The sequence below is a fragment of the Girardinichthys multiradiatus genome, chromosome 15, assembly GCF_021462225.1.
Source record: "Girardinichthys multiradiatus isolate DD_20200921_A chromosome 15, DD_fGirMul_XY1, whole genome shotgun sequence".
Taxonomy (NCBI): Eukaryota; Metazoa; Chordata; class Actinopteri; order Cyprinodontiformes; family Goodeidae; genus Girardinichthys; species Girardinichthys multiradiatus.
In genome coordinates, this window is record NC_061808.1 from 19,302,969 (window position 1) to 19,325,116 (window position 22,148).

At 39.0% G+C, this 22,148-nt stretch overlaps 2 protein-coding genes across 5 annotated transcripts; one reads left to right on the plus strand and one right to left on the minus strand.

The window, feature by feature from the left end:
- Positions 1-6,135: 6,135 nt before the first annotated feature.
- Positions 6,136-13,115, plus strand: baalcb (BAALC binder of MAP3K1 and KLF4 b). Of its 3 annotated transcripts, none has more exons than XM_047387083.1 (5): positions 6,136-6,404; positions 9,150-9,341; positions 9,521-9,743; positions 12,029-12,228; positions 12,454-13,115. In XM_047387083.1, exons 3-5 carry the CDS (start codon positions 9,563-9,565, stop codon positions 12,616-12,618), a joined length of 546 nt encoding a protein of 181 aa, XP_047243039.1. In that variant the 5' UTR covers positions 6,136-6,404; positions 9,150-9,341; positions 9,521-9,562; the 3' UTR covers positions 12,619-13,115. The 3 variants fall into 3 exon arrangements, with proteins under 3 accessions (XP_047243039.1, XP_047243042.1, XP_047243040.1); XM_047387086.1 differs by having other exon boundaries at positions 12,029-12,168; XM_047387084.1 differs by lacking the exon at positions 9,150-9,341.
- A 649-nt stretch (positions 13,116-13,764) lies between these two features.
- On the minus strand, positions 13,765-20,008 carry nme6 (NME/NM23 nucleoside diphosphate kinase 6). Of its 2 annotated transcripts, none has more exons than XM_047387081.1 (6): positions 19,769-20,008; positions 19,470-19,565; positions 18,091-18,193; positions 17,911-17,950; positions 16,970-17,130; positions 13,765-14,579 (listed from the first exon to the last, which is right to left on the minus strand). In XM_047387081.1, the coding sequence occupies exons 2-6, from the start codon at positions 19,560-19,562 to the stop codon at positions 14,428-14,430; spliced, it is 549 nt and encodes a 182-aa protein (XP_047243037.1). In that variant the 5' UTR covers positions 19,563-19,565; positions 19,769-20,008; the 3' UTR covers positions 13,765-14,427. The 2 variants fall into 2 exon arrangements, with proteins under 2 accessions (XP_047243037.1, XP_047243038.1); XM_047387082.1 differs by lacking the exon at positions 19,769-20,008 and adding an exon at positions 19,665-19,747.
- Between the last annotated feature and the right edge of the window lie 2,140 nt (positions 20,009-22,148).

Consider the following 22,148-nt stretch of genomic DNA (forward strand, 5'->3'; position numbering starts at 1 on the left):
CTGTTATTTGACTTTATGTTACTATAGTGCACGGTGGCACAGTAGGTAGCACTGTCGCCTTGCAGCAAGAAGGTGGGTTTGACTCCCATCGGTGGGCCTTTCTACATGGTGTTTGCATGTTCTCCCCACGCGTGAGTTGTCTCCGGATACTCCAGCTTCCTCCCACAGTCCAAAAGCATGACTGTTAGGTTGTTTGGTCTAAATTGCGTTTAGGTGTGCATGGTTGTTTGTCCTGTGTGTCTCTGTGTTGCCCTGCGATGGACTGGCGACCTGTCCAGTCCAGGGTGTACCCCACCTCTCGCCCATAGACTGCTGGAGGCAGGCACCAGCTCCCCATCAACACACTATAGAAGTGGGTATAGAAAATGGATAGATGGATGATTATAGCACAGAAATTGCTATAATTAATTAATCTGCTATTAATTTAATTAATAGCAGATTTTTTCATGAATTAAAAACAAAAGTTATTCTTATTCAAAGCATTGGTAGTAAACTTATTTGGCAGTTTATAAAGACAGTATTAATAAATTTTGCTTACTTTGGTATAATCAGCATGTCAATGGTTTTCAGCACATTGAGGAACAAGATAACAATAATAAATGACGGTGTACATGGTATGATGATGATGTGCCTAACTGGTCCACATATCCAAAACTGAGGTCTCACAATCAGTGGTGATTACAAAATTCCAAATGGGGAAAGTCAGGGATTTCTACCCCATTTCTGACCACAAAATCCAATATGGGCTGCACAGATGACAAATGTAGTAGTTGTAGAGATAAAATGTGATACATTTCTGAAGGTTAGTATCTCATGAATTCAACCAGATGCATGGTGCTGTTTAAAGTTTGTTAAAGTTGTGTTGTGCAAGTCTTCCCGCTGTGTGTAAAAGCAATACATGCTAAGGAACAGGCTGTTATCAGCTTGTAGGAGGTATGGTTATTCAATGTAACAATTTAACTGCTTTCCAAATTGCATGTGATACATGGTTTAGTTGGATGCGACATCATAGTCAGTTCGAAGTTGTGATGTCCAAGAAAATGTCATAACAAAGCATCAGGAATAACAACACAAGATGACAAGAGTGATAAAAATAAAACTATTACGTAATGTCAATAACTTTCTTATGTCAATAATGCTTCCTCTTTAACCTTGTATTGTATTGTATCATATGTTATAGATCAACACAAAATAGGCTATAACATAATTGTGAAGTGGAGGATAAGGGCTGCATGGTGCCACAGTTGATAGCACTGTTGCTTTGCAGCGAGATGATCCTGGGCTCAACTCCAGGCCTGGGGTCTGGTTCCCTCAGGGTACTCCAGCTTCCTTCCACGGTCCAAAATCATGACTGTTAGGTTATTTGGTCTGTGTAAATTGCCCATGGTATGAATGGGTGTGTGAATAGTTGTGTGCCCTGTGTTGCCGTGCAGTGAACTGGTGACCTGTCCAAGGTATACCCCGCCTCTCGCCCGTACGACCTCTGCTGGCACAAGCTCCTCCGTGACCAAGTATGGAAGAATTGGGTGTGTAAAATGGATGGATGGAAGTGGAGGATATATAAAATATTGTTTTTAACAGTTTTCACAAATTGAACAGAAAAGTATGGCTGTATTTGTCTTACCCTGAAATTGCATCTAACTTCCTCTTCAAAATAGATACTACTCTGCGTTGGCCTAACATAAAATCCCAACAAAAATACTATAAAATTCGTGATTGTATTAAAATTTTGAAAAAGTCAAAGGGTCTTAAAAGTTTATCTGTGTATTATGTGCAATAAATATTTTTGATTAAGTCAAAATGCCTGCGGGATCCGAATTATAGACTGAAATCTTAAGGTTGGTGAACTCGAACCCTACATGGCCCAGAGGATCTCAAGCTCAAAGTTGAAATAATGCTGCGATAAAAAGAAACTTTCAGTATAATTCTGTGCTATCATCTGTGTGTAACTCAAGCAAGACCTTCCTTATAAACCACGAATTACTCCAGTGTCACGTATGGCAATGTGCCACATTAATTGCCAACGTAATGAAAATAAAGGCCTATTGACCAGCAGTCCAATAAGACATGAAGGCAGAACATACAAATCAAAGCTGTCCTGCCTCATATTGACCAGTCTGTCCACAGGAAACAAGATTGATTTTCCTGGTGACCAAGGAATAAGGTGGGGGAGGAGATCAGGAAGTCACAGAGATATGATACAGCTTAGTACCTTGAGCTAAATTAAGAGTAAAATGTGTTTAAATTGAAGTTGGCAGAAATAAAACAAATTCAAATTCTTGGTTTTATGTTTGAACAAGAATATTGTTCAGATTACATTTTTACAGTTCAGTCTAAAAGCTCCTGTGCATCTAGTAAGGTCTTGGAAATGCAGCTTAATCCAAGAAAAGTGACCCACAGTGATCACTGTCTGACCAGTACTCATCGATGCATGTCAGATATTTTTCCATTATTACTTGGCAACACAACCAAGCTAAAAGTGAACCGACTTAGCACTAAAAACGTCTGCTGCTTTTTTGTTAGGGGCTTTTCTTAAATCAGAAATAAATTATTGCTGATTTATAGAAGTGGGTGTATAAAGCACAAAGAGGAATGTTGTTTATTGTTCCTTTGGTACACTGAGGAAATCACAATTACTGCAGCAGAGAACTGTGATGAATGTGCACCAGTTGCCAAGTAAAAACTTTCACATGCAATCAATAAAAACCATATGGGTTTAAACATACAGTGGGAGAACTAAAGTGGTCGTTTTTACTTTAGGTTAAAGCACGGGGTTATTAAATACAAGCAGTAAAGTTTATTTCATCTCACTCTTGTTGGGATGTTTTAAATACTATCATTATTATCATTATTTAATTCATATATATCATATATATATATAATTCAAGACACAGATGCAGATACAGATTTGTAATTATTATGTTCTTGTCTTTAAGAGTGTAATTTTTACTTAAATGTATTACTGCAACACGAAAGAAACGCAATTTAACAACTGTAGAAATCTTTGGAATAAATGATCTGAAATGTAGGTTTCAGCTCCTGTTAAATAGGTTAAGTAAATGAAACGGGGTAAGAAATGGACCAGGAGTGCCCCCTGCTGGTTGTGACCAACAGCATTGTTCCAAGGAAAGAAGAGTTTTTCAGGTTTTAACTTATAACTAGTAAAAGGTATGTATAGCCTGGAAAAACAAATGTGACATTTCATCATGCCGTATTGATAATAAGCCAAATTTAGTACTGACCAGGTCTTAGACAAAACAGCAATCTTAGGTGAAAAAAATCTTTATACACCACATTATTTTATGTAACTAAAAGCAAGTTAAAATTGCAATATTTTGAAAAACTAAATACAATTCATGATTTGGAAATATTTGGCAGCTATCATTTGAAGCCATTACCTTCTTGATAACATCAATCTCTTGCATCATTTTTTCTGGAAATTTTACCTAAAGTCCTATGTTTTAGTTTAGGTTTGTTATGTGCTAATGTAAAGCTCTTTTAAGATCCCTTCACCACAATCCACAACTTTGACCGGGTCACTGCTACATGTGTGTTTATGGTTTCAGTCAAAATGTGGAGGATTTGCTTCTGTGCACAGGGTTATCTTGTTGCGCATTCTATTTTTTGTCAAACTATATGTTGGACACAGCTACATTTGAGTTTGTTGTAGAAAAGTTTAGCACAAAGTAGTTTTGGTCAACACAACGATTTCCAAGTGGTCATGTCCTGTAACTGCAGGGTAAACCCACATTTTCACTCCACACCACTTTGACTTACAGATTGGGTTCAAATTCTGCATTTGAGTTCAGAATTGAAAAGAACATGTCAGAGAAAAGGTCCCTCCACTGCATTCCAGAACTCTGAGTGAGTGAGATGCTGCAACAACGTGATTTGCAGCAGCAGTCCTTACTTAGACAGCAATGTTGGACAGAGAAACATTCGACTCTAGAAACCTTTAGTATAAAGGGGGACTCTTGTCTGACTGAGTCAAAAACGTTCGAGCACTATAAGTTTCTGCCTTCAATGTCACAATCCTACCACCACCGTACCTGATAGTTTATCACTTTGCGCCCAAATGCTACATTTGACTGTTAGCAAAATTGATGCTATGCAAAATTAAACAAACATGTCTGACAAAAGATTACTGTTCCACAGGGGTATAGCTATTCAATTGTCCACAGATATTTTAAGAACCATCTAATGCATGTCTGACTTTAATTTATTTTGCTGCATGTCTTGATTTCAGCCAAACTTCAGATCCTGGACAGAGCAATGTTTAAATTAGGTTGTGTAGCTGAAAAGAAAAAGCCCAAATCATCACCCTACAACCACCGTGCATGGCAGTTAGTGCAGTGTGTTAAAGTGCCTGTGACATCGAATTTTCATGATAAATCCAATTACATTTATGAAAAGTAAATTCATGCCACTGAAAAGGCATTTCCAGACTACTCTATTCCACTACTCTAATTCAACCAGAGTCTATTTTTGCCAGATGCCGGAGCACAGCTGGGGTCAATATGCATGAATTATACCGTACCACCAGGAAAGAGAACAAGCACAACATCTGGATTTTCAATATAATTCACTAAAGACAGACTAGATCTTGCTATATTAACAAATACACAGATATATTTATATATACACGTGTATATATTAGTTGTTGTTTACATCAGATCAATTAAATCAGTCACTTGGTTAACTCTGGCTTTTATTGCATGATCTGCGTATGGTTCTTGGAGCTCCTCCGGGCTTCGCAGCGGACCGGACCAGAGCAGATACAGTATAAATCCAGGGTTACAGTAAATACGAGACTGAGTGAAACAACCGGAGGTGAAGCTGAGCAGCAGCAGACACAAGGGATGATTCAAGATCTGAAAACACTTCCTGCTGTGTCATTTTTTAAAACTTTATATTAGAATTTTTTGAGAATATATTGTATGAGTGTGTAATTTATCTTATTTCAGTAAAAATATTTAATTTGGGATTATTAATTATTAACAATAACTGCCGACATCTAAATATACTTTTGTAACAAGGAAGTGTTCTTAAATGCTTAGCTTTGATCTGTTTAGCAGCAGCAACAACAACCTATCAGATGTACTGAACATCAAGACTATAGTATCTGCTTCAACATTCGCTTGTCAGATATCCTGACCTCTGACATAATTTATCTTGTGAATTCAGAGGTTTCTTGTTCGAAGCTGTTTGCTCCGATCCTCCAATCACAACTGGCTGTGCTTGGTGGGACCAGCCCATCTGTCCCTCGTCAGTTTTCAAGCTCTGATCCTGGCAGCTCTGATCCTCTTTGCTTCAGTAAAATAGTGCAGACTTATGGCTGCTGTCGTAGTATTGCTGCAACCACCAGCAATGTAGCGTTTGACCATATTAACGCTGATTTTAACGCAACTTGATTTCTACCTGAACTGTTTATCATTGACGCTCAAACATTGAATGACTGGAGACTTCCCCTTTGACGTCATTTCCGGGCAACTTTGGATGTGCAAAATTGAATATTGAAATGTGCTTATTTTGTGTCACAATTGTCTTTTATCACGTCTTTAATCCTAATATCATGTCAATTACTGCCCAATTCCTTCAATTTTAGGATGTTTTCTTTCAATTTCTGCATTTGTGGGAAAAGCGTGTCACAGGCACTTTAATGTTCAAGCAGAAATTATTCTCTAATGCTCCTTTCAGACATAAAGAACTTACAAATCCTTTTCTACTTGTTTTATGAACTTGTGCTGAAGCATTTCGCAAGCTGGATGAGGCCTTTGGAGTCTAAATCTCTTTGACTTGAAGGCAAACAGAAATACAGGCATTACATTTCTTGCTAATTTCTAACTTTGCAAGAATTAATGTTTTATAGTGATAATAATAATGTAGCAGACTGGTGTTATTACATATTTGCATGTGATGGTAATCATGCCTGGAAGTTATAAAACAATCCGCGTAATATTAATAGATGTGTTTTGTTGGAAGTCACGCTAAAATGAAAATTATTGTACTGCAGGACACTAAACCGTTTTAGTGTTTGTTCTTGCTGTCAATTGTTCAAACACAATCTGCGTCACCATACAAAAAAAGCACCAGTATATTTCCAAGTTTACCTAGCAACTGCTGAGGTAATTCCTTTTTACCTTGATTTAAAGACCAACAGAAACCCACTTATCTTCCCGGCATTGGATGAACGATTCACTGCTGAACGAGTGTTCATGGATCCATGGGACTCAGAGAGATGGATGAAGAAGGTGGTGCGGACAAACCAGCTGTGTGTTAAATAGCAGGGGGCGTGTCTGCATCTACAGCCTGTTAGTTCAGGGTGGGAGACGACATGCTGGACCTCTTGCGGCAGCTGCAGTGACGAGGCGAGGGGAGTTAAAAACACGGAGTCTCCTTCATCTGTAAGCCTCTCTGTTCTCATTGCAGTGTCTGTCGCGTTTCTGTCACACGCCTCGTGGGTTTTCCCTGGTGATCATTGTAACGCTGTGCTTGTGTGTTTCCTCGTGGCCTTTTCAGATGGCAGCGGTGCGTTTGCGCTTAGATGCGTGTTTATGCCGTGGATATGGGTATATTACGCTCTGCGCGTTGACTCAGTGAGTCATGGTCCACAAGAGGCCTGACTGTAAACAGCCTACTTATTTTCTTATAATTTAAGAGACGCCTGGGTCTGTTGGACTTAATTATCCTCCCTGATCAGTCATTAAAACCGTGCTGTTGACTGGTATTTTACAAGATTAATCGATCTATGCTAAGCACAAAGAATAAGAAAATCTGTATTTGGTCGATTTAATGCAACTATGCTTCTTGGAAGTAAATATTCTATTGCTGGAAAGCTTGTTTATTTCTCTTTAAATTATGCCACACTTGTATGAAATTGAATTGTGTGTTGAGATGAGCTTGGGCCAGATGTTCTATGCAATATCCACACACCTCATTCTGCTACTGATTCATGTGGTCGTTTATTAAACTGGATAATGGTCACCAGCTTGGTCATACACTGCTGTGTACAGTGGCCAGGAGGTGGAAATCGACAATCCAAAACAACACTTTTACAAAGCTTGAGACAAATTCACATTTCAGAAAACAATTTAACAAAATGTGAAACACTTTTACAAGTCTCGAAACAAATGTACATTTGCAAAAACAAATTAATATTTCAGAAAACAAATAACAATTCCGGAAAACACTTTTACAAGTTGTACTTCATACGTACTGGACTGCAATAGGTGTGGCAGTTGCAGATAGCACTTGAAATATGTCTTAAGGATGACTAAGAGATCACAAATGATCGGACAAAAAAACATGATATCATGAACATTTTCTGCAATTTAGTATAAGATAGATGGGCTTTAATTTTGAAATTTCATATCACATCTGGATGAAATTCGATGAGTGGAATCTGGAACTGTTCTCTTGTCATCCTAAAGTGAGAGTAATCACTGGAAACAAACCGTTTTGTTGCAATAAACACATGTCTTATTTTTTAGGCTTTTAACTTTGAATTTCCATATCAGATGTAGGTGAAATTTAATGAGTGACATCTGGAGGTGTTCTTCTGTGAACCTGAAGTGAGACTGATCACCGGAAACTATTTTATTTTTAAGTGTGGAAGCTTAGGGAATATAAATGGACATTCTCAAATGAACACACAAATTACCTCATAAAACAGTGACAAAAATAAAAATGTTATATCTATATATTCGCATGTGGACTTTTAGATATCTAATATAAATAACAGCAAGAATGACATCAACCACCATGAGTCAGTTCATTTAAAACCTATTGATTTCACTAAGATCTCAGCAAGCGCCACTGCCGTAACAGAGGCAGTTGCCATGGCAGCATCTTAGAGGCTTTTACAGCTGGTCTGGCAACCTGTGGCAACCTGGTGGCCAGGGGCTCCACAGAGTGCCAGGGTGTTTTAAAGTAATGCCTTTTATTTTCTGTGAGTAACATCCCAGTAACCATTCATGACCTATAATAAACCGACTATTTGTGGAATGTCTCTTCATCATCCTTTCAGCATGTTATACATACAAATAATGCTATTTAGAACATAGTTTCCATCTCAAGTAAATACAGTCACCTTATATTATGGGTCTAACACTGTTTATTAAATAATAATCTATAGTGACATCATCATTGGAAAGTAATTACGGACTAACAGTCAATAGCTAATAACCATAACGACAACCCATTTGCCAATAATAAGCATTGGCTTCCACAGTGGCAGCCGGCGCAGCAACATCTTTTACCACTGGTCTGGCACCTTGTTGTACCTTCCGGTGGCGGAAGTACTGATTCTAGTAGCCATTGCCATGAATTGAGCTTGATGTCTCTCAGATTCTAAAGACCAACATCACAAAAAACAAAACCGTGTTAATCTACTCGTATGTGTGCCACAAAACAGGCAAAACGGCAATCGATTGCTGTCCATCTTGGGTCGCATTAGCGCTCCCGTTTTCACTTCTGGGTCGGCCTCACAGTTGGCAAATTCCCTTTCCGTTAGATTTTGTCATTTGTAAATGTATTTCAAGTGTTTTCTCAAATGTAAATTTGTTTCGGGACTTGTAAACGTGGTTCACATTTTGTTAAACTGTTTTCTGAAATGTGAATTTGTCTCAAGCTTCGTAAAAGTGTTTCACATTTTGTAATGTTGGTTTGCACCTCCTGGCCAATGTGCGAAGGCATCCAACTCCTCAACCGGCATTTGTTGCAACGGAACTATTATGGTTGTGTTGGTCCCTATGGCACGAACAGCACCCCCAAGCTGGTGCACAAGTGTTCGGTGGTGTTCTGATCAGGACTACAGGCAAACGTTCCCTTGCTCTTCACTCTCCTATTCAGTGAGCATTGACATCCTATAGTTTAACATTTGGTTCAACTATGCTGCTCAACCAACAACTGCATTTTTTTCTTATGAAGGAAGCAGCATTTTAGAGGGAACAAACTGACTTTTTAACAGTATAAGATTATTTGCTAAGAGGCATTGTTACAATGAAAACAAATCAACCAAACCCAAATGTCCTTAGTTGTGGTGCTACAGTTATTTAGCTGGAAATCCCATTTGCCAACAGAAATATGAATAAAACAGAATGAAGAAAACATGATTTCCTGTCTCTTCTCTGTGCATTTCTTTATTTAAGGGGGAAACATGATGGCTAACTGATTGATTAACTGATCCCTGACCTGCGCCATCAAAAGAGGATGCTGTCTCTAAATAGTGATGGAGAAACATAACATGGACTCTGCCTCCTATTCATCTCTTTAAAAGACAGTTATTGCTGTACATAAGCATATGAGGGCTCTTACTGTCTGTCACAGCTGTGTGCTGACCTGTAAGTATTATCCATATGATTAAAGGGAATAAAATGCAATTTAATACCCTAAAAAGTTAATTGTTCCCTCCTATATTTAGGAAATATATGTAAAGTTATCATCCCTATAAAGCTACAGAAAAACTTTTTCCATGATTAAACAAAGTTCTAGCATCTGGTTGTTCTTCCTGTTTTATAAGAGTCAAGGAGGAAAGTGAAGGTGCCCCTGCAGAGGCCAAGCTATGGGCTGCGGGGGGAGCAGGACCGATGCTCTGGAGCCTCGCTACCTGGAGAGCTGGACCAAAGAGACGGAGTCGACGTGGCTGACAAGCACAGACACCGATATCCCCCTGTCATCCATCCAGAGCATCCCCTCTGAGAACTCTGAGGCCGGCTTTACGTCTGAGAAAACAATTAGCCCTGGTAAGAAGTCTGGCTGGCTATTCATTTATTTACCCTGCAAGAGTGAATACAGAGAGGAAAAATCCACCAGGGTGGACTGTGAATAATTGGTCCTTTCAATACAAGTTTGAGTATTACTCTGGAATATGACACAGAGGACCTAGTACTGTCAACCCCCTATTAAGTTTGCAGATGCAGCAACACATTAGCTTTTAAAATCCATCAATATAGGGTCCTCATGTTGTTAGATTTTTAATCTTGTCTTTTGCACTGAAGAGCGAGTCTTTTTTCTTTGAAGCCAAGCAAAGATGAATCACTCAAAGGGGAAATTAGGCTGCATCAAAAGCCACTATGCTCCAACAGGACTTTGCTCTCATGGCAACTGACACAGCTGGTGTTCAATGACGGAGCCTTGATGTAACTCTGAAGACAAAATGAGTTCCCGATTCACAGCAAAGCAAAGGCACAAGAAACATGCAGAGAATTAGAAAAATTAACGAGCTTTGGTCAAATACACAATGCTTATAAAAAGAGGTTCTACCTTCATGTAATATGCTGTTTTAAATACTTTCTCCCCTTTTAGGCCATACAGAAAGACAGATTTTCACATTAACCAAATGTCCCCATGTGTATTCTGTATGTACCCTCCCACATACTACAACATTGCTAAAAAATTCTAGATGAATTAGGAATAAATTAAGCAGGTTGAAGCAAATGGCATTTGTTAATAAGGCAGAGGATTATTTTTAGCAGATAACTGAGGAGGTAAAAATGTGCTAAACCAAACCAAATAAGGTCGATGTTAAATTAATTACATTGTGAAAAAGAAAGAATAACATGTTGTACTACTTGTAAGTGGGGCTAATTAAAATGAGCTTTCTCGCATGTTTTGAAAACAGCTTACCAAAGAGCCTCAAGCAGGGTCAGTTTTTTTAATATGGACATTATGGCTCTCTGCCCAGGGCGGCAATGAAGGTGCAATGTCATTTGCACTCTAAAGGAGTTTCCCATTTGCTTATTTAAAAGCAATGCCATTCGTTTGGGGAGGATAGGGTGTGTTTGGGCGCATATGAGTCAGCAGAAGGACGGGCTCACATTATACACCAGTTATGAAGCTTCAAGGTTACTTTATTTGTACCCATAGGTAGATTTGTGTTGCAGTGGATCAATCAAATCAAAGGACACAGAGGGGGAGAGCAAGGATCAAGGCTTAATAATCAAGATGAATAAATAAATAAATAAATGCAGTAAAACCGATATAAAACTAGAAGAAAAATGCAATGAGACTTCGGTAAAAACAAGTAAAGGAACAACTAAATAAAACTTGACTAAAAAATAGTTGTCAGTAAGTACTGAAGTTAAATAAAATATAAAATCCATTAAAATTGAAATCCATTTTAAATCCAATTGCAGTCCATTTAGAGTCTGGCATTTCAGCTTGTGCATTTCATTAACAGCAGTAGGAACAAAGCTATTTTTAAAATGTATTGTCCTACATTTTGTGACAAAGAATCTCCATCCAGAGGGCAGGAGCTGAAACTCTCTGTGAAGGGGATGGGAGTTGTGGTATAAAATAGAAGAGGCAATCCACCGTGTCTGCCTGTTGTTGAGACTCTCCAATCAGTCTGGACAACACTTCAACTATCTGCAGGAGGGAATTTCTCTCTTTCAAAGTTATATGACCAAACCATGACCCCAAAGAAAAGGATAAAACAGATTTGATAAAAGCATGATAAAATACGGTTCAGTCTATATTAAAATGAAAGTTTCCTTCGACAGAATATGCTGATGAACCTTTTTGCACACAGCCTCACAGTTGGCTTCAAATTTCAATTATTAATCTACAATAGTCGTAAGGTATTTATAAGAAATGCACACTCTCAAGTGGCTTCGTGCTTGTGAGGTTTCTTCCTAAAATCAGTGATCATGCCTTAGGTCTTCAGTTGGAGGTAAGACTCCTGACACCATTAAACGAGGTCATCAGTCACCGGACAGTGGCTGCTTTCATTCTCCTGGAGAAGACTAACAACAACATAATCTACCGCATACTTTATTATGAATCTGTTTTCATGTCTGCTCTGACACGTTAGTATATAGAATTAAAAAAACAAAGGTGACAGCACACAGCCCTGAGGTGACCCAATAGAAACATATTTTAACTGTATTCTTGCATCATGAGGTTTTAATTTTTTTCTTCACATTACAACCACAAATTTCAAATTACTTTACTGAGATTTTATATGGCAGACCAAATTAAAGTAGTGCATGTGGCCAAATGACCCATCTGTGTTTTTTCTTTGTTAAAGTTCCAGATTTCTTTGAAGATGGCCTCCCTCCTCCTGCTCAGGCTTATCTGAAGGTCTGCTCAGCCGTGTCTGAGGCCAGTCTGAATGATGTGAAACCCAGCAGCCCACCCTCTGTGCTGGCCTCTCCACAGCAGGACAAGGTGCCACCTTCATCAGTCACCACAGTGCAGCGCAGAAGTGTTTTACACACTGAAGAAATTGTAAGGCTGCCTGGTTGAAGCTTAAAACATGAAAACATACTATCTTTGATATCTACTGATTAGAATTATTGAAGTAGAGAGAGAGAATTTATACCACAGTAATTTTTTGGGAAATCTTAAGTCTTAAGATTTAACAACTGTCTGCATGCTTATCCATGTTCATTGTCAGTTGTACCATTTGTTTTTGCATTATTCTCCAATTAATCATTATTTTTGCATTAACAGACAAAATGGCAGGACAACAGAATGTCGACCAAGCAAGTGACCATTACCGTGACCCAGAGCATCCACCAGGTGGACAAGAACGGAAAGGTCAAGAAATCCCTTACAACATATGAGGTTATGAAACCTGTGGAGACTCTAAAACAGGTGGCTACAGAAAACACCTGAGTGCAAGACACTGAAGAGGTCCTGCAAATGTCTGAAAGTGAAATAAATCACCCGAATCTGCTGAACACGACTTGTTGAAAAAACTTTATGCAGATGGATGCACAAGACTGGATTCCGACGATAATCGTGTTTACATTTTTATGTGTTTACTGTATTTTGACATGTTGGAAAGACTCACATGTAAAGTATTCATTTGGTTCATGAAAAGATGTGAGATTTCAATGTTTTTACTAAACAAAATTAACTCTACTGACTTGCAGAAGAAAAAGCGAAGAAAATCCCTTTTAAGATAATTCTGGGAAAAAGAATACGTGTAAAACCTCAGTTTTATTTAATGTTTCTAAATATTACACAAGTATAAACATTTTTAGGTCCTACATAGGATGCAATGACAGACCTGGCTTCGGGCATCTTGTTGCTTTGCAGTAAAGTGTTCACTTTCTATCTGATGATTTTTGCTTTTTAATAAAGTAAAAAATAAATATATGTTTCCCTTACATAAGTGTGGATGACTTTTGGTTTGTTGCCATTCCTCTTTGTACAGCTCTCGTGGAAATGAATGAGGTCTGGACTTTGACTGAGCCGTTCTAAGGCTTGGGCAGGCTTTGATTTTCTTTAGTTTTATGTTTAGCTGCCTTGTCCTGATGGAGGGTGAACCTCCACCCCAGTCTCAAACCTTCTGTTGCCTCTAACAGGTTTTCTTCCAGCATTGTCCCATCTTCCTATATGCTCTGACCAGCTTCCCTGACCCTGCTGACAAAAAGCATCCCCACAGCATTATTTTGCTCCGACAATGTTGCACCACGGGGGTGGCTGCTTCCCTGATGAATGTTCACCTTTTGCAGCCTGTCGGTTAAGAACAACAGCCATGAATTAGCAGGTTTGAACTTGTCTTTGTCTCATTTTTAGATGGGCCGCAGGTTGAACAGGGCTTCGTGACATGGTCAAAAGTTGGTATATTGTTTCCATTACCTCAACCATCTTTAAAATTCTCCACGTTATCACTAACCGGTCTGGTTGTCGTTTGGTCTTCATGATGATGTTTTTTTCATTGTTTTCTCATTAAGTATATCTAATTTTAATAAAGCGAGAAAAAAACTTATCTTTACGACATTTAGCAAATGGAAATAATTTTTGTACCACTGATTGACTTAAAACATGAAAAGTTTAATTTGATGGAAAATGATGAGAAAATACAGCATACCTAAATATCTAGTTATCAAAGTTTTTTTTACTATCATACAGATGAGTAGGTTATTATTACATAAAAGCATGCATTAATTCTACGTGCAGAATTACAGATTTCTACGGCACAAATAAATATTTTTTATTAAGAGTGCAAAAGTAATTGTATTGCATTTTTTTACCTTTATTAACAAAAAACATGCCATATTTTAACTAAACTAACAAACTACTCAGATCTTAAAAAAAAGAAGGATCTGTAAATCACTGTACACCAAAACATAAAAAGAAAAACTTTGTCAATGCTCAGCAACTATATGGGTTATGAGTCACTCTGGTTATTATTACAAATAAACCATTATCCATACGATCCAGAACATTTACATTCCATTTTTGTTTATAGCAGAGTTCACAAATTAAGCAAAGAATAATCAATTAAATGTGGCTATTAACTGAACCTCCCTGCCAACATAAAACATAACAGTAACATGAACCTAGCAGCCTGTTTTCATCACAGTTTGGCACTTTCAAAGAGCAGGTGTACTCCTCATCTGTGGCATCTGAGCAGAGTCTGTAATCTCATCTGATCATGCTCAAGTTGTAGAGCAGATATGAGGTGCCCCAGGGTCAGCTTGGTGCTAAAGGTTTGTGGATCTGGTCTTCTTGGTCGTACCGGATCTCTCCTGATCTGAACAATGGCTCCTCCTTCTCCATCCAATGCTCCATGTTGAAATCTGGAAAGAAGAAACTGATTTCTCTCTGAGCTGACTCTGGAGAATCTGAAAAACAAAAAACTAATTTAAATCTTCATTTTTTTTAAATGTCTAAGTGAAATTAACATGTTTTTAGTGTTGTATTAATGTCAAACTTGCACTTAAAGACTATATTAAGTTGATCTTAGAATTTTGACACAGTGAATGTAATGAAGCAAGGAAACAATCTGCCTGGGATATATCGTTATGCATTATTTGCTGGACCAACATTCAACACTTTCAGAAAAATGTACAATCTATTAAATATAAAATAGGTAAGATACAAATAAAACATAAATATATTAAATCCCAATTGTTCAGGATTCATTCCCATCACAAATCCATGTCATCTACATATGTTTCAGTCGTGGATTTTAACTACAACCACAATTCTTTCCTAAACATAACCAACCAATTTAGGTTCCTAAACCCAGTAAAACAATGAGTGAAAAACAAACAAAATAACCTAAAAACAAGGGAAGAAATAATGTTTCATTATGGATAATTTTATACATATTTACAGTTGAAACCAGATGTTTAAACACATTGTATAAAAAGACATAAAAATTTTTTCGTCACTGTCTGGCTTTAAAATAGACGTTGGTCAGTTAAGATTACCAAAATGATTTCTATTTGCTATAGTCAGTCAGTCAGTCATTTCTATACCACCCCGCGGGGGAGCTGGTGCCTATCTCCAGCAGTCTATGGGTGGGAGGCGGGGTACACCCTGGACAGGTCGCCAATCCATCACAGGGCAACACACAAACAACCTTGCACACACTCAGTCACACACCTAAGGGCAATTTAGAGAGACCAATTAACCTAAGAGCCATGTCTATGGACTGTGGGAGGAAGCCAGAGTACCCAGTGAGAACCCACGCATGCACCGGGAGAACATGCAAACTAGGCCGGGAGTCAAACCCAGGACCTTCTTGCTGCAAGGCAACAGTGCTACCAACTGCACCACCGTGCAGCCCCCTATTAGCTTTATGTCAGAATAATAAGAGGATTTTATTTTCAACTTTCTCAAATTCTATTCAGTTTAGAAGCATTTAATTTGTATTTGGCAGAACTGCTTCTAAAACTGTATGACTTTGGTCAAACGTTTTGTATCTCCTTCCACAAGCTTTTCACAACAGTTTGCTGGAATGTTGGCCCCTTCCCACTGACAGAACTGGTGTTACGGAGTCAACTTTGATGGCTACTGTCCATCAAACACATTTTTTACTTTGACCACAAATTTTCTGAAATTTTGGCTTCATGGTGGCAACTCCAAAACATTGACTCCTTTGCCCTTAAGCCACTTTGTGCCTAAATTAGTTGTATGTTTAGGGTCAGTGTCCATTTGTAGGACCCATTTTGTGCCCAAGCTTTAACTTTCTGACCTATTTCTTTCCTCCTGATCCCACCTATTTTGTGAAGTGCACTAGTACCTTCAGCAGCAGGACTCCCACATAACATAACATAAAGCTTCCCATGCTTTCCTTTCAATGTAACAGTGGTGATAATGGCCAAACACTTCAACTGTAGCTTCATCAGACCACAGGACATGTAAGGTATTTGTCCCTGAGTCTGTTGGCATAATGTACTGTGTTTTAGAGTTCTTTTAGTGTTATGGCTTCTTCTTTTGACATCGTGGCCGTTCAGCTCATTTCCGACTTGTTTCACTGTTGATAAGGACACTCTTTCCAGCTTCAGCCAGCACCTTCATAAGGTCTTTTGCTTTCATTCTGGGGTCAGTAGACACAATTCACACCTAAACACATTAATCACTGGGACAAAGAATCCATCTCATTACTTAGCAGTATGATAGCTTGATTAACATGGTGTTCACACTTGAGTATAATTGTGTGAACAGATGAATCTGGCACTTTCAGGCATCCGGAAATGTACCCACAGATGAATCAGACTTGTGGACGTCTGCGGTTTTCTTCTCATGATGTCACCTAATAAAGAAGCGTGTTTAAGGTGTGCCTCCATTTACCTCACATGCTGTGAATTACCCTATCAAACACTTTCAAAGCCATGACATCATCACCTTGGCTTTCCCGACCTGTTTAAGAGCATAGTAATCTTAGTGTATGTGAACTACAGTTAAAAAATAGAAATGATTTTGGTAATCATTACTGACTTAAAACAGAAAAAGTTTAGTTTGATTTAATGTCAGACAGTGACAAAGAAAAAGATTGTGAGGTGCATTTGTCAAGTTATTTGTCACTTCATTCGTCCACCAGAACAGCACTTGACATTTCCCCAACATGTCTATGAAACTTCACTGAAGTAATGCTAAACGAATAGAGCATATTCCCACATTTGATGTTCAGAGCATATTGTTGATCAGGCCAACTCAGTTTCTGATCCCACAGGATCCAATGTTTCATCATTCAGAATGATGAGTGGCTCAGAACATTTCTGACCTGAGCCATGAGTTGTGTTCCTGGTGTCTGTGAGGCCAAAGCGAGCCCTGATGCACGCCGGGGATGTGTATCTGGCTCGGAAGACTTTGGTTGGTCCCATCAGGTCCCTCCAGTGGCGTATTGCATCATCTCGGGCTAAAATGTAGGCTCTCATCGGACCACTGGGGGAAAATGTATCAGAACTTTAGTAATCAGAGGATTTTAAAAAAGAATAAAAAAGGAAAAGTTGAAATTTCCTTCAAACCTCACTTGTTTACATAACAACAATAAAAAACAAAGTCTGCTACAAAAACTATTGTTTTAGTGCTGAGACTGCAGCTCCAGCCTGAAAATGCTATATCTCAGACATTGGCTTCAGGGATGCTGTGCTGCATCAACACTGAATTGTGCTGACAGTTAAATCTTCTCTTTTCCAGAAAAATACTGGGAGCATTTCTACATCACACCCATGATTTATACAATCCAAGAAATGTTTCTTTCTGTTCCTTTTTACATATATTTCATACTGATTCAAAAATCATTTATTGAAAACAGAGCAGTAAGTGACAGAAAGACTGTGAACTTTTTTTTTTTTTTTTTTTACATCCAAATATAAACAAATTATATATAATTTATTTAAAAAAAACAGAGTGTCTATTCCTACCTTTTCCCTCTCTCACCAAGTAGAAAAAGTATCCAACAGCAAATTAAAGTTGAATTCCTGGAGGGTCACTAATGCCTCTAATAAGAGACAAGCTCAAATGAAGCCTAATATTTTTGTCTCATTTGATTACCAGGGTTTTATTTTCCCTTTTCAGGACAAGCTAAGTTGTTTTGGGTCAATCCTCCATAGAAACTTTTACAAGATTTCAAAACGTATTTAAATGCATCAGTATTTATTCATGTAGAAAAAATAGAACTAAATTTGATTATCTATTTTTGTGGCGTTAGGTTAGACTCACCTTGACATGAATTCGACAAGTCGTTGATAGAAGAATCGCTCTGTGAATGAAACGGAGGCTGTGAGTGCATTTACCTTTTGTAAACGCTTTGAACAAAATCCCAAAAGTGAATCCTTCTACATTCAGCAAACGTGGACATACTTTATGTAAAGACATAACATTGATAAATATTGAACACACCTGAATGTTCAGCATAAAACTTCTCTGAATCCTGCCTTCTCCATACCAGGTCTTTGCATCTGACAATTACAAACTTGTTATCCAGAATTGTCTGGTGAAGAGCCTGAAAGAAAAGAATAAAACAATGTTTTGAATTTTTGCCTCTTACAGCTAAATGATCAACTGTATGTGCATGCTGCTGTAAATATAAAAAGTGCGCCATTGCTTTGTATTCAGCCCCCCCTTGGGTCAATACTTTGGAGAACTAAGTCTTTTTGGGGTATGCTGTGTTTTAAAACCTGGTGATGGAAACTTCTTTTTCATTTTATTCACAAAGTAGCTCAAGATCAATCAGACGTGATGGAGAAAAAAGTTTATTTAAGTATTGCAACAGATTCTTAATTGGATTTAGGTCTGGGATTGGGCTGAGCCATTCTTACACATGAAAATGCTTTGATTCAAACCATTTCACTGCATCCATATGGGAAAAAAGTCCAATATTGGTGTCAGGAGACCAGAGCACTTTGTGCCAAACTTCATACAGGACTTGTTATGACACCGTCTCTACACTGGCCTTCTTCTTGCTATTCTTTCATAGAGGCTGATCTAGCACAAGTCCCTAAATTTGTGGTTTGTACGACTAATAGTTGTCCAGTTAATGTTAATTCCCTCCTTTCCCAGCCTGCCAGTTTTGATGAACAAATTAGTTTGCAGCTGTGCCATTCTCTATTTTCAGACCATGGATTGAACGATGCTGTGTGAGATGTTCAAAGCTTGGGATCCGGTTTTACAACCTAACCCTCCTTTAACTTATCCACACTTTTCTTCCTGACCTGTTTAACGTGTTCCTTAATCTTTGCGATGCTGTTTGTTCTACAATATTCTCTAACAAACCTCTGAGATGCATTTATACTCACATTAAATTACACGTGTGGGCTCTATTTACTAATAAGGAGACTTTAAGTGGTTGCTCTGGTTTTTACTTAGGCTTATCGGCATAAAGGGACACATATGGTCACCAGACCTTTCTGTTTTTATTTGCAAAACAAAATTTGGAAAGCATGCTTGTTTTCTTTCTCACATCAGAATTGTGAACCTGTGTTGGTCTAGCACATAAAGTCCCGAGCAAATGCAGTGAGATAATTAGTACAATGTATACATTTAAAAGGCAATTGTTCCAAATATCCATGGCAATTAGGTATTTTAAGAGAAGACAACAAATGACAAAAGAACAATCATGTTCACTTTGACACATATTTACAATTGACACACCTCAAAAACTGTAATCCAATTCCATTGAAGGTAAAAGACAGTTATGTCTCTGCTTAATCAAAGTACAACAGTTTGGGCACTTCCTGAATGAGGTTAAAGTACAATGCGTAAAAATGAAAGTAGCTGACCTCGGACATTAAAGGATGAGCTACAGCATCTGGTTTGATGACCGCCAGGGTGAGCTGCAGCGCTTTGGACAGGCGGCCAGTACTCTGTAACATGGTCTTACCCGAGGAAACATATTGAAAATGTTATAAGCAACACCAACCTGAAGATGATGCCGTATGAATGATATAATATGCATCATTAAATGGAATACAAACGATTTCCGTGATATTTCACAGCTAGTATGCATAACAAAATACATTTTTACGGCCAGAAAATGCTGTTTCCTAGGCATAGTTCTTAACGTTTTGGTGATACCGACCTTTGCTGTCAAAGTCGACCAAAACCGAACAACTTTTAACGGCTTTTAACGGCCGCTATTTTTGGCGTTTTATTCAGAACAATTTCCCGGTAAGAAAAAATGTAATAAGATGTATGTATAATCGACGGATATAGATGGAAACATCCAACATCTAAATAACACATTATTATTAAAATAAAATATGATTAAGAGTTCAACGGAGTCCCATTCCTCTCTGTTCCGCTTATAAAAACAATCCCCTGAAACTCAACCCTGCAAAGTAATGTTCCGCCATCTTAAAATAAAATAAAATTAAATTAGATTAAATCAAATTAGTAGTTTAACAATTAAAAATTTATTATTTTATTATTTATTATTATTTTGTTTTTTTATATATATATAAAAATAACTGTATATCAGCATAACCGTTTTCTACAGTCATAAAATGTCTGATCATTGACTTGCCTTCTCTTGTTAGTTTTCCTCAAATACCAATAAACTCGGGTATGGCAGTTTTTCTCAAACTTTTATTTCTTTACTAATGTCGATGAACTCGTACTCGTCTTCGCTTTATCCGGGACCGGGTCGCGGGGGCAGCAGACTCAGCAGAGACACCCAGACGTCCCTCTCCCCAGACACCTCCTCCAGCTCCTCCGGGTGGAGCCCAAGGCGTTCCCAGGCCAGCCGATAGACATAGTCCCTCCAGCGTGTCCTGGGCCGTGCCCTGGGCCTCCTGCCGGTGGGACGTGCCTGGAACACCTCCCGAGGAAGGCGTCCAGGTGGCATCCGGTATGGATGCCCGAGCAACCTCAACTGGCTCCTCTCGATGTGGAGGAGCAGCGGCTCTACTCCGAGCCCCTCCCGGATGGCCGAGCTCCTCACCCTATCTCTAAGGGAGTGCCCGGCCACCCTACGGAGGAAGCTCATTTCAGCCACTTGTATCCGGGATCTCGTTCTTTCGGTCATGACCCAAAGTTCATGGCAATAGGTGAGGGTAGGAACGTAGACCGACCGGTAAATTGAGAGCTTTGCTTTTCGGCTCAGCTCTCTCTTCACCACAACGGACCGGCAGCTGCGGCAGCTGCATCGTCTGTCGATCTCCCGCTCCATTCTTCCCTCACTCGTGAGCAAGACCCCGAGATACTTGAACTCCTCCATTTGAGGCAGGAACTCCCCTCCAACTTGAAGAGGACAAGCCACCCTTTTCCTGTCGAGAATCATGGCCTCGTACTTGGAGGAGCTGATCTTCATCCCAGCCGCTTCACACTCAGCTGCAAACCACCCCAGCGCATGCTGTAGGTCTTGACTAGAGAGGGCCAGCAGGACCACGTCATCCACAAAAAGAAGAGACGAAATCCACTGGTCCCCAAACCAGACCCCCTCCGGCCCTTGGCTGCGCCTAGAAATCTTGTCCATAAAAGTTATGAACAGGACCGGTGACAAAGGGCAGCCCTGCCGGAGTCCAACATGCACTGGGAACAGGTCCGACTTAGTGCCGGCAATGCGAACCAAACTCCTGCTCCGCTCGTACAGGGACCGGATGGCCCCTAATAAAGGGCCCCCAATTCCATACTCCTGGAGCACCCCCCACAGGGCATCACGAGGGACACAGTCGAATGCCTTCTCCAGGTCCACAAAACACATGTGGACCATTTGGGCAAACTCCCACGAACCCTCGAGTACCCTGTAGAGGGTATAGAGCTGGTCCAGTGTTCCACGGATTAATTTTGATGTTTTCATACTGAATATAAATTTCAAAAATGAATATAATATTTGTGTAGAGCAACTTGTAATAACTTGAAATGCATCAAATCAATCAAGTATTTGGCATCGGCCCTTAATGGGCTCTAATCGTTAAACAGCAGATCAAATAAATTAAAAAAAAGAGGGATTTTTTCCCCCTATTTTTCAAAACTAAGAATTCCCACTACTTTCAGTCTGATAAATGCATCAACTGGCTTTGATGCTTTTTTTCTCAGTTCAATATACAAAACAGATACAGTTTAGAACAGCCTGATTGGTGCATCTTTAGTAATGATCTAACGTCAAAACTGAATTCTCCACACATGATAGATCTGCTAGAAAATAGTGTGTTATTGCATTTTTCCCTCAAAATTAATTTAATTTCAACCATCTAAGCGTCTGAAAGTCTCCTGAGAACCATTGAGACACATTAACACCAAGCAGGAACTGGAGCTGCAGAGAATTTTGTCTGTGTTAGATCAGACAGTATGAGTTACAAACACATTCCAGCGATGCAAAATGGCCACACCCTGAAAAGCAGACTGTGCGGTCATGTGTGAATGTGTGTGTGTGTGTGTGTGTGTGTGTGTGTGTGTGTGTGCAGAGGGAAGAAACGGGGAGGGGGGGTCCAGCATAGGTTTCTTCCACCTGCCCATGT

Excerpts from the sequence above, each read along its gene's own strand:
- baalcb (XM_047387083.1), top strand. The coding sequence starts at position 9,563 with ATGGGCTGCGGGGGGAGCAGGACCGATGCTCTGGAGCCTCGCTACCTG. Across the intron at positions 9,744-12,028 it reads TGAGAAAACAATTAGCCCTG|TTCCAGATTTCTTTGAAGAT; the intron begins GTAAGAAGTCTG and ends TCTTTGTTAAAG. Across the intron at positions 12,229-12,453 it reads TTTTACACACTGAAGAAATT|ACAAAATGGCAGGACAACAG; the intron begins GTAAGGCTGCCT and ends TTGCATTAACAG.
- nme6 (XM_047387081.1), bottom strand. The coding sequence starts at position 19,562 with ATGTTACAGAGTACTGGCCGCCTGTCCAAAGCGCTGCAGCTCACCCTG. Across the intron at positions 17,131-17,910 it reads CTTGTCGAATTCATGTCAAG|TGGTCCGATGAGAGCCTACA; the intron begins GTGAGTCTAACC and ends ATTTTCCCCCAG. Across the intron at positions 14,580-16,969 it reads GAACACAACTCATGGCTCAG|ATTCTCCAGAGTCAGCTCAG; the intron begins GTCAGAAATGTT and ends TTTGTTTTTCAG.